At 50.8% G+C, this 12,131-nt stretch overlaps 3 protein-coding genes across 3 annotated transcripts; 2 read left to right on the top strand and 1 right to left on the bottom strand.

The window, feature by feature from the left end:
- Positions 1-2,391: 2,391 nt before the first annotated feature.
- UV8b_02843 (uncharacterized protein) lies at positions 2,392-3,037 on the top strand (the record flags this gene model as incomplete). The annotated part of the gene is made up of 3 exons (XM_043140341.1): positions 2,392-2,669; positions 2,830-2,918; positions 2,988-3,037. 3 exons carry the CDS (start codon positions 2,392-2,394, stop codon positions 3,035-3,037), a joined length of 417 nt encoding a protein of 138 aa, XP_042996275.1.
- Positions 3,038-3,315: 278 nt separating this feature from the next.
- UV8b_02842 (uncharacterized protein) lies at positions 3,316-5,081 on the bottom strand (the record flags this gene model as incomplete). The annotated part of the gene is made up of 3 exons (XM_043140340.1): positions 3,316-4,551; positions 4,620-4,695; positions 4,762-5,081. The coding sequence occupies 3 exons, from the start codon at positions 5,079-5,081 to the stop codon at positions 3,316-3,318; spliced, it is 1,632 nt and encodes a 543-aa protein (XP_042996274.1).
- Positions 5,082-6,511: 1,430 nt separating this feature from the next.
- UV8b_02841 (uncharacterized protein) lies at positions 6,512-11,917 on the top strand (the record flags this gene model as incomplete). Its single annotated transcript, XM_043140339.1, has 3 exons — positions 6,512-8,010; positions 8,104-11,281; positions 11,354-11,917. The coding sequence occupies 3 exons, from the start codon at positions 6,512-6,514 to the stop codon at positions 11,915-11,917; spliced, it is 5,241 nt and encodes a 1,746-aa protein (XP_042996273.1).
- Between the last annotated feature and the right edge of the window lie 214 nt (positions 11,918-12,131).

The following is a 12,131-nucleotide window of genomic DNA, read 5'->3' as shown; positions in this document are numbered from 1 at the left end:
TCCTAGCTTTTCTTGCTGATCTTGCCCTTTAAATAGTTCGGAGCCATCGATAGAGTCAATATCCAATAATTCTTATAGTAAGACCCCTTTACTATATAGGACTTACTATAGTATTTACAGGTCTTTTTCTTTATTGAAGATAAAGCCGAAGCATCGCTAGAAGCGGCTTATAACGAAGGTTTAGTATCGTCGGTTATAAATACTGTATGACCACTACTAACCTTCCCTTTCTCTTCTAGCTCTTATTTCTGCCGAATATATTTAATAGTTATTAGAAAATCGAGATATTCATTCCGTTCTTATGCTTTTACTATTCGATTAAGGATTTTTTCCTTAAAGGCAGGATACTTTTAATGAAGAGCTTCCGCTAGCCATTTGGTAGGCATATTCCCATTAATAAGGATCGAGTCTATTCGTACTAATCGCTTATATAATATAGAGATTTCGTTAAACCATTCCTCTATATTATACCTTCCGAGGTTACATCGTATAGCCTGTATGAATTTTTCTTCGAGGTATTCACGGATAATAAGCTGAACCGGTCGCACACGTTCTATTAGGCATTAAATTTTTTCTCGAATGTTCTAATTGCCTGCTATTAATATCTTATAGCTAGGGCTCAGTGTTAATTCAAACCACGCTATATACACTCGAAGATTCCGACTAAACATTATATAACGGTCGTTCTAAATATTATACCAAATATTGGCTTGTTTCATCCATTCTGCAGTAGTAATATCACTAGGGCGTTATATCGGCTTAAAGTAGTGGTTTTCTTCAATATTCTCGACTTGCTGCGGCCGGATTATTCTTATTCTTACCAGGGGTGTTACCGATAATGCCCTAGCTGCCGTTGCAGCTCTAGTATTTGCAGAAGGGGCACGAACTGCAGCTTCTGTTGATGAATCGGCTGTTACTGCTAATATTAGTATTAATGCTAATGCCTGCGTGGAATAGGTAGGTTCATCTAATTCCCACGCCGGCAGAAGGGGCATATTCAACATTGCCGAGCCCTTAAGATCAATAAATATCCAAATATCATCATCCAAAGCACGCTTTTAAATATAATCATACCAGATATCCCAGTCATATCGGGACATCAGCTTAACTGCTGGTTTAGAGCTATCATCAGTAACAATACCCATTTTCGCCAACAACAATGTTTAGGGCACGAATTGATCTAACGAAAATAGCGGTCAAGATATCGGTTGGTTAATTCTTAAAGGAAATATCGCGACTTTCCGAATAGCCTCCTTTTTAATTAACAAGGCCACACGAGTATATTAGCAACAATACTTTTAACGGATTCAAAGGGGAATCCCAAGCTTGCTCAAATAGGATCCGGAAAACAGTGGCTTTTACAGCAAAATAAAGATAACAGTTGATCTTAAGGCTGGGCCACGAGGTAAGGGATAACAATAAGGTTTTATTATAATATTTACGCAATTGCTACCATATCAGAATGCATAGGGAAAATGCGATAATGCTTAATTGAAGGAACCAAGTCTTCTCTAAGAGACTTATGTTCCCAGCTATTTATAGTGGGATAGGGGGTACCCCTAAGGGCTTACTGATCCAGGGAGAACTCGGCACATCCGACCTCGGACATGACCGATATCCACATTACAGACAAGCCAATTTCCCTCCAACACCTACGGAGTACGGACTAGGCACGGACACATGGGTAGGCTTAAGAGGTACCTACCTTAGGTACCTCCTAGCCCGGTACAAGGCGTCTCTAGACCGGATTGGGCAAGGCCACACATTGGTGCAACAGAATTCACTCGGGGTAGCTCCGTCCAGGGTAGGTACTTCTTATCGCGCGTGCTCCGTGCGGAGTCTGAATCATGCATACTCCGTACGGAGTACAGCCTCCCTCTACTCCGTTGCGATGTGTGTCGCAAAGCTCCTTGCACCTGTGGGCCTTGCCAACCGGCGAGACAAACGCAAGAACACGTCAACTTGTCGCGCGTGCCGCTCAAGTACAAGCCGGCTTATCGCAGATGCCATGAAAGGGGTTTTATAACGGCGGACTAAATCGAGGCCCCCCAGCCTTCACTCCGTGTATACCGTCAACTAGGTACCTACCTACCTAAGGTAGGTACCTAGGTACTTTTCACCTGCCTGATACCCCGCTAACTGGCCTGTTGCCGCTACCAGCTCGGCCAGGTACACGTAGCTCGCTCCCGGGTAACCAGCTCCGTGCACAAGTGGAGCTGGGAGCTCCGGAGCTAAAGGGGGTCTTGGTTATCACACACAACGCGAGCGAAAACATCCGCTTCCCATCGTCAAAACCAGAAAGTCCACACAACTCGCAAGCTCGTACGGACTCAAGCCCTCCTCCCTCCCCCCCAAATAACAAAAAAAAAAAAAGACACCAAATCAGACGCCATGTCATCATCCCTCCTGTTTCGCCGCGCGACCGCCGCCTCTCCTGGCGTCGTCCGCTCCTTCAGCTCCTCCTCTCGCCTGTCTGTTGCCCGCTTGTCCCTGATCGGCAATCTCGCCGATACACCCGAGGTTCAGACCACGGGCACCGGTCGGGAAATCCTCAAATACGCCGTCGCGAGCAACTACGGCCCCAAGGAAAACCGTCAAACCAGCTGGTTCCGCGTCACCAGCTTCGCTGACGGGCCCCGAAAGGACTTTCTGCTCAGCCTGGCCAAGGGGTATGCCATCCACGTTTGACGCACTCGCACGCACAGCCCTGATGGGGATGCCCCCCCCCCCCTCCCCCCCTTTTCCCTGCTAAACCCCCCCCTTTTCCCTGCTAAACTAAACGTTCAACCATCTCCCGTGCTGATGTTGATTTCTGACTGGGGGAAATAGGACCATGGTTTACGTCGAGGGCGACGTTTCTGTGAGCAATTACCAGGATTCCAACGGTCAGCCACGCACCGGGCTGAACATTGTTCAGCGTAGGTTAAGCCCGACACTAGTTGTTTCTGGTCTAGCTACGTCGCCGCTAACGTTCTCGTTGCACACAGGAAGCATTGAGGTTCTCAAACGACCCCAGAACGTCGCTGACAGCGAGTAAACCGCCATCCATCTTCACCAATCGACATAATCGACAAAAACAGTCCAGGAGCAGGTGGCAACCGTTGTCCAGGCTTCACCCACGAGGCAGCTTTTTCTCCGCTCTCCGTGTTTTCCCCGTCTGTGTCCGACGGTCGCTGTCAGAAGTAGATGAATGATGGACGTGTAACAACAAATTTTTTTTTTTTTTTTTTTTTTTTTTTTTTACTTTTTTTTTTTTTGTAGCTACTCTTAGGACCCTTAGGGCGGTACCAAAATGTCGCGCCTTTCCTCAACCTCCTAGTTCCCTGCGTCCGACTCGTTAGCTTGTTCCTCTTCAAGCTCCGGGCTATCAGTATTCGTCCACACGTAGCAAACGCTGTCCATGCATCCGTACCCAGCAGCAACACCGCCCTCTTGGCTCTTATCGCTTTTCGTTCTCACTAACCAACCTGCTTCCTCGTTGTGCAGAACCTCTCCCGTGTCATGATTCCAAAGGCAAGCACCATAAATACCCAACTCGTTGAGTACATTGCCCTCTTCAATCTTTCCGTTGCGTAGGATAAGGTTTCGGGTCGGACAGGGTTTGATCAGCTCCATCAAGATATACGAGCCCCAATGCGACTCTGCGACCGAATTCAGATGCGCGGGTATGGCGCCACCATAGATATTGTTGCCACCTCCTTCTCGTTGTGGCTTCAGCACATAGTTTTGGCATTGATTCGGGTCGAGCGCCTTTTTTCTCGCTTCCAAACCTACTTCAGAGGCATCCATGGGATATATGTTGGTAAAGGTTCCCCACAGGTCCTTGGCTGACGCAGCATCGTCCTTGATGAACCGGCTCAACACGGACGGCTCGGAAGCGGGATGGGGGGTGGCGAGCACTTGCTGCACTTTCTTGGTGCCAGCAAGCTGCGTCAGCACGGTAGGGCATTTGATGGCGTATGAGCGCTCCAGATGGCACCTGGCATCCCAAGCTTGTTGATTTGGGTAGTCCCCTGGGCCGTAGCCCGCTCTCATGTACACGACAGCAGCCTCGAACCTTGCCCCAGGGTTGTGAGGAGGGCTGTACTCAAGCTGACGCTCCTTCGTCTTGGCAAGTGAGGTGTGCTTCGGCACATCGGAAAATGCGAGTCTGAACACGGGTATCCCTGGCTGCGATTTGACCAGCTGATACTCCAAATGACGCTGATCCCAGATATTGCGTTCGTCACCTTGAACCAGGAACAGGACGCATTTTCTGTACCCAGTCCTGGGGGCGCCGTACGCATGATAGGCGGCTTCGATGCCGCCCGCCAGCTTTTCAACGGCTCTGTTTTCGGGAAGATGCAGGGTCCCCTCCGCGATGGCGTGTTCCAAAAACGGGTATTCAGATCTGGCGAGGTAACGATGAAGCTGTGCTGTGAGGACAGACAACCCACCAAAGGACGATGCAATCGTGTTGAACTCTACTTGCTTGAGTTGAGCCACGGGTGGTAAGACAGAGGTGTCGTCATGCACCATGTAGTCGGATCGGAAGAGGCCCAAAGACAGCGGCTGTGGCTTGTATGTTAGCACCGCCGGGAGCGGCATGCGCTTGCGTAAGAAAGGCCAAGGCGCCGCACCTGTGTGTAGCCCTCGGACTTGACGGTTTCATGGACCGCCCATAAATCACGGACGAAATCATCGCCATCAATCACCCTGGCAAAGGAAGGAAATGATTAGGAAAGTCGCGGATTTCATGGGGAAGCCCGTTGGGCAGCATACTCCCTCACGATCCCGGCCAAGAACTTCTCGTCTCTGCTCACAGCGGCGTACAGCTCGTTGTAAGCCCTCTGCACCGCTTGGCCCCTGTTGAAAGCACGGCGGGCAATGCCGCTCGGAAACACGGTGACAGGGGCGGGCACCGCGGCGATACTGTTGGGGTCTGCCTCTTGTGGGATTGCACTGGGGGGCGGCCGTACGACCAAGCCATGACCACAAGCCCAGTCCTTGATGGTCTGAATGAGACGCTCGCGTTCATCGCCCGTCAGATGGGGGGGGAATGGCGCAGACGGCTCGATTCCGGCCATCGACTCGGGTCTCATGGTGTACAGAGGGCCAGAAATATGGGACTTGGCTCGCAAGGGCGACGAGACTGCGAGGCGTGGCTGCAGTATCAGATACCGTCGTCATAAAGACGCAACCCGGCAGTTTCCAAAGAATCAATTGCGATTCTTGGAAACAGAACGTTGAAAGCGAAGCGATGGATGGATGCCATGCCAGTGAGTGTGGGGTTCTGCTGCAAATGCGGGTCAACGGGTCACACCTATCACGAGACGGCACATCAAAGATCACTTGCGACGAACCGGAAAGCCAAGGGAGCCCTTGCGCGAAAAGTGCTGACACCGCTAAGAGACCGGTTTAGGATCCTTGATGTCCTTTGCGAAACATTGAAGTGTTCCAAGTTTTAGTTTGCAGCATACGGAGTACAGGCAAGTTAAGCAGATGCAGTACAGCTGAAAGAAGCAAAAGAATGAAAAGATCATTTCTCTCTCTTTCTCTCTCTCTCTTTTTTTTTATTCATTTCCCATGGTTTCTTTAATTTTTTTTAAAAAAAAAGAAGAAAAAAATGCAGGGACGAAGGAAAGGAAGAAGGAAGGGGAGGTGAAATATAACTGATGGTAAAGTGAGAATTTTCCCCTTTATTCGATCGTTGCGACTATCGGCAGCAGATGGCAAATGAGGCCGTTTACTTCACTGCTCTGTCAGATGAACTCACCCCCCCTTCCCCCCCCCCCCCCCCCCCCCCCCACACTTTTGTTGTTGTTTTTTTGAATATACCCCGTCCGTCGGTTGTTCATGATTCATGTACTCGTGCAATCGACAGTATTTCGTGGGGGACCGCAGTGAATCAGGCCCAGGCGGCAGCGGCACTTCAGCACTTCCAAGAAGAGAATGTTGATAGCTGCGACCATCACGTGACGAACTTGACCCGTGCCCAGCTGGCGGTCTCCCCTCCCAGCTGGCTGGCTGGCTTGCTCCCAACGGTGTCTTCTGCATCCAAAAGTTGCATTTTCATTTTCATTCTGGACTGCAGCACAACAAAATGCTTCTTCACTGCGCCTGCCCAGGTAGCCGAATTAAATGAATCCGTGATTTTCCCAACCAGTGACAAGTCGGTTGAGATTCATCCGTAGGCAAGCAGCCGTCGCTTTCCCCGACCAATAGACGTATGAGCTCGGAGGAAGGTTGGTTTACCTCAGCTATCACTCCGTTTCAGATGCTGCCGATGGTGAACCGATTTGTACTCGGAAACGCCGGGCCACGTTAGCCTGTCGAGGCTGGCATCTTTGTGAACTTGCTCCTTCCTCTTTCATATTCTCCCCCCCCCCCTTCTTTTTCCTTTTTGCAAAGGCACCCCCGCTGAGTCCCAGTCTGAGACTCCGATGCAACTGTCCTTCCAAAGTTTGAAGCCAAGACGCTGACGAGTCAGAAACTCAGGTCAAGACGCGTTGCATCGCCTTCATGTCAGTCGATGGATGGTATCCGGTCAACAGATCCCTTTTTCTGGGATGTGGATGTTGTGGCAGCCGAGCTGTGTTCGCTTCAGCGACCCTGCACGCGAGATCCCGAGCGTTTGAGCGCAAAGCTTCAGGAAAATGAGATTGATGGCCACACTCTTCTCACATATGAACTTGTCGGCATGGCAAACTCTCACGATTTGCGCAACGAACTCTTCCAGGTCTTGAACATCCAGCTGGCTAGACACAAAAATGCCCTTGGTGAAGCCATCATGAAGTTACGGGCCAGGAGCCCAGCTTTTCGCCGGTGGAAGTTGGAAAACTTGGCGGCAGGGCCAATGGACGACGTTGATGTGCACAGCCGGGGTCGGGAGAGCACATATTCGGCTCGAATGACGCCACAGTCGGAGCCCCTTCACGTTTCGCGAAACGTCGTGGACATGAATGAGGTCAACTCTTGCTTACCGTCCACAACACCGCAAGGCCAGGACGCAAACCGGGCGCCTGCCTCACCACTGCCGTCTTCTGGCCAGCTCAGCATGGATGTCGAGAAACCAAATGAGACTCGTAACGTTCCTCAGTCTTCGATGGCGGATCGTCATGCAACGAAAATCGATGGAGATTCGGCAACCGCCCCCATCGGCAGCAAGTCTTCTACGAACGGCTTGAAGAGGAAACGAGTTGCGCCCGTGCTGATACAAGACAAACCCGTCAACACGATTCACATGCCAATTGCCACTGAAGCTGATGCTCTCTCCTACGCTCCGTTCGTTGCGAAACCGGAAAGGCAAGGCAGCACTTTTCCGTGGGACAATAATGCTTTTTTCAAATACTTGGGAGCCGGCGCCCTCCGTGTCAAGGACGTACAGTCGCCTGTAACATCCTTGACTTGTCAAATCCGTGGCATTGGGGACGCTATCAGCACTCCGGTGCCCACACGATTTCCTCCGGGTAGACGGCTCGTCGTCAACAAGATCATGAGACGAGTCATGAACAGAACCAGTCAGACAATAAATGCTATAGACCAAGGATTTCACCCTGTCAATTCCCGCGAAAGTTCTGGTGAATCAGACACGATCCTAGAACTTGACGATTTGGCGGAGGAGTTGGACGAGGAGACGATGAGAGAGATCGAGGCTGACGAGGCTGAATCCAGTAAGCGTATCGGAGGGCAAAGTGCCAAGTTCATCACCTCGTCCCAGGTTCAGAAGCTTCTGGATGAAGAAGTGTCGGACATGGCCCAGAGCTGGAGGACAAGGAAACTGCCCAAATATCAAAACAGAGCATTCTCGCTCTGGACGGATGCATCCAAACGCGGTCTCAAACGAAAGCGCATCCTTGATGCGCGAACCAGCGCCAAGTGGTATGGCGAACGGATCAAGAAGCTCGAAACGGAGATTCTGCACCAGATCTGGGAAAGAGAAAGAGATGTTCGACTGCAAGCGAGATGTCTGGAACAAAGTATTGAAGACAGATTGTACCAGTCTTGGCTAGCAGATCTGCTTGAGTCTAGGTTTGCACCGCCGAAACCGCCATCATTTCCAGGAAGTCGTGTGGTACGACCCAAGATAAAGGAGGAGCCAAGAGACGAAGAAATATTGACTAGTTCTGACGAGGAGAATTTTGTTGTGGTTGATGATGAGCCTCCTCCTCGGCCTGCGCAGGTGAAGACGCCTCGACTTATTCCAACTCCTCTCAATCTCGAAAGAACGCCCACCTCTTTTCTTCGGGCAGGGTCACCAGTGTTTATTGACCTCACACAGACCGGATCAAGTGGTAATTGTTCCCCAGTTGAACGTGGCCTGGAAATCGAGGACCGGGGGGGTGTTCCTGAGGACGTTCCTACACCGGCCAAGATACCGTCAAATCAGGCTGGCCCGAGAAAAGAAGATGAAAGAAAAGACACACCACAGCTTCAGCCTCCCGCACTCTTGGAGTCATCATCTTGGCCCAACAAATACCAGGACATTGAGAAGATTGTTAGCAACCCTCCTGCTTACTGGTCAAGGCAGAAAGACAGATTTGCCTTGGTTATTTCCCTTTTATGGAGACTTGGGCATTTGCGGCGATCCGCTGTAATTAAGCACATAAAGCTTCTGTCGGCAGATGAAGCATTTGAGTCTTCAATCTTGCGACACATAACCAATCCGATCAAGGATCTTACGTTGCTGTCAGAGGCGAATGAAGAGACTCCAGCCTTTGATCTCTCCAGACTGTTCCTGTGCTTTCTTAAGGTTAAAAATCTCAAGGAGTCGAGACTGGCGGATCTCAAGCAAAACCAAGTCAGGAAGTTGAGAGCACAGCAAGGCAAGAATTCTTGGACGGTTTTCTACACCTTCATTTCACGAATAGCTCCGCTATTTCCCCAAGACAATCAGATATACAGAGACGGCGGTCTTGATGAGGACCTTGTGGATGCAGACCAGGTGGAAGATGATGAGCTGCTGGATGAACGAGAAGCTAGTGATAAGGCCCCACGAAAGTCCGCAGTGAAGGAAATAGTATGTAACAAGGAAGCCGTCGATCTTCGTGAGCGTGAACGGCGTCGAGCGGAGGACCAGGAGGCTCGAAGACTTCGCCTACGTGCCAAGCTAGGAGCGGCAGAAATGATGCCCTCTGACATTTCCCGGCTCATCATAAATGAGACTAAGCAAGACGATCAGCCTCTGATCTACATCAACCAAGAAATTGGCAGCAGGATCAAGGACCATCAACTCGAGGGCGTCCGCTTCATGTGGAATCAACTGATCCAGGAACCTTCCGTCCGCCAAGGATGTCTCTTGTCACACAGCATGGGCCTCGGCAAGACAATGCAAGTAATCACCTTGCTTGTAACTATCCGGGAAGCAAGTGAATCCCCCGATCAGGGGATAATGTCTCAAATTCCTCAGGACCTTCGCCGGTCGAAAACCCTGGTGCTATGTCCTTCTTCGCTGGTGAACAATTGGACCGACGAACTTCTGATTTGGGACAAGGACCAAGTTCTCGGAAAGCTCCACGTGATTGACGCGACTCTCCCGGACGATGAACGGACCAGGATTATAGAAAACTGGGCTCAAGTGGGAGGCATCATGGTGCTCGGCTACTCGATGTTGAGGCAACTTTACGAGTCGAAAAAGGTCCAGCAGAAGGGCTTCTTCGATCAGCCGAATATAGTTGTTGCCGACGAGGCGCACAGCCTGAAGAATCCTGCATCCAAGTTACACACCCTTTGTGCTCGTTTCCATACCAAGAGTCGGATTGCTATGACTGGCTCTCCTTTGGCCAACAACATCGAAGAGTACTACTTCATGATCAACTGGGTGGCACCAAACTTTCTGGGCCCTCTATCCGAATTCCGCGAAATATATGCCAAACCAATACAACAGGGTGTCAGCAACGATAGCCTTGCCCACCAGAAACGGAGAGCGTTGAAAATGCTTCAAGTTCTGAAGCAGACGGTTGCACCCAAAGTACACCGGGCCACAATCAAAACCTGCATGGACAAAGACTTGCCGCCGAAACAGGAGTTCGTTTTGTGCATCAAGCCTACATCCCTGCAGAGAGAGTTGTATAACCTTTACATACGATCCAAACGCGGAGACACTGTTGGATACTCGGAAGATGATGCATCCGGGCCGGGACTGATTTTTGAGATCATGACGGACCTCAGTTTGCTTTGCAGTCACCCGTCTGAATTCCAGGCCAAGGCGACTGAGGCGGGTGATGCTTCCGCAAGACAAGAGAGGCGACCGTCCATCCCCCTGGGCATCATACCCAAAGTAATGGCATTGTTTCCCTCGGATCCGAAACACCCATCCTTATCCACAAAGGTAGAGATCCTCATACGAATACTTGACAATGCGCGACTCAAGGGCGACAAGGTCCTCGTCTTCACTCAGTCCATCCCCAACCTGAATTTCCTCGCCAGCCTTTTCACAGAGCAAAAACGAAGCTTTAGCCGACTGGACGGCTCGACGCCGATTTCAAAACGCCAAGATCAAATAAAGAAATTCAACTCGACCGAGACGGAGCTTTACCTCATCTCGACCAAAGCTGGTGGGGTTGGTCTAAACATCCAAGGCGCGAACCGGGTGGTTATCTACGACTTTGGATGGAACCCGGTGAATGAGCAACAAGCTATAGGGCGGGCATATCGCATCGGCCAAACCAAACCTGTCACTGTCTACCACTTGGTCACTGCCGGCACATTCGAGCAAGATCTCCACAACAGAGCCGTGTTCAAGCAGCAGCTGGCTTCTCGTGTAGTGGACAAGAAAAACCCCATCAGCTGGGGTAACAGACTGGCAGACTTGAAGCACGACATCCGCTCGGTAGCGCAGGAGGACTTGACTCAGCATTTGGGCAAGGACTACATCCTCGATGACATAATATCCTACGGGGGCGGTAGTCGCAAGCTCTGCCAAATAATACCGACCGACACGTTTGAAGAAGAGGATGACAAAGCACCTCTGTCGGTTGAAGAGCAGAAGGAGGCAGAAGACATGATCAGGTGGAACCTTTTGCGTGCAGCTGACCCGGCCGAGTACAGGAAGCAGAAGGAACTGGCAGAACGACGGTTGCAGCCGCCCTCGCATCCAGCCCATGACTCCACTCATAGTCTTAATGCGCCGGGCTTGGTAGTAACTGTACGGGTACCTCGCAGCATGGATGGAGCTTTTGATTCTTCCACTTTACCGACGACACAAACACAGCCGGGCCCGCCGCAAGCAAGTTTGTCTCCAGCCGCAGCAGACTCGACAAGTTCAGGACTGAACCTGCGATCAGACGCATCCATTCCAAGAGTAAGCCTCCAGATTAATAAAAAAAAAGTCACTGACCACACCCAGCCATCCATGCATTAACAAACGCCCTAGTGGAGCAGTACTCCGTCATCAGCTGCGCTCCTGCCTACGCTCGGAGCGTTTACTTTCTTCGGTAAGGACGAACGGAAGCCGGCTGAAGTATTGCGGTCGGATGGAAAGACGGACCTCACTCCTGTGACGGACACGATGGGGTTGCCGAGGAAAGCCAATCCCTTCTCATCGGGGAACAAGAATCAAGGAAAGACGGAATTCAGAGAGAAACTGCGGAACAAGTTGAGCAGCATGCCCAGGGCAAGGTTTCCTAGTCTCTCGGAGGCACCGGCAGAAAAGGTTGCGGACCAAATCGTCGACTCAATAGATGTTACACTCAAAATCCTGCAGCGGGGGTTTCTGCCAGACATACAACATTGGCGAGCCCTGTGCGGTTTTGCCGAACACGACAGATTCATCACCGCCGTCCTGTCTGGGGTGCTGACAGCGTCATATCTGGCGAGGACGGACGTGAAGGAACTTGAAAGGAAGATGGCCGTATTGAATGATGTTTCACAGGCGGAATTTGAGGCGAAGACAAACAACAAAGTGAAGGAGATGAATGGCGGCCCTAGGTGTTACTGATGCGGGACGGGAGTGATTTCAGCTTGGGATGGAGAAGTGGCGGGAACGGAAGGTGTCTGGTGTCTGCTGGTCATGTCAGGCACGCGGTATTTGGGCTGGGTCATACTCCGTATCTTTCTTTCTTTATGCTGGCGCGGACGTCTGGTAGACGGCGCGGGAAGGTCTTTACATAATTGCATTGTGATACCCTTGTAATACGATCTCCATAAACTTT

This window comes from Ustilaginoidea virens, chromosome 2 (assembly GCF_000687475.1).
Source record: "Ustilaginoidea virens chromosome 2, complete sequence".
NCBI classification, from domain to species: domain Eukaryota; kingdom Fungi; phylum Ascomycota; class Sordariomycetes; order Hypocreales; family Clavicipitaceae; genus Ustilaginoidea; species Ustilaginoidea virens.
This window is presented reverse-complemented; position numbering and strand designations above follow the sequence as displayed.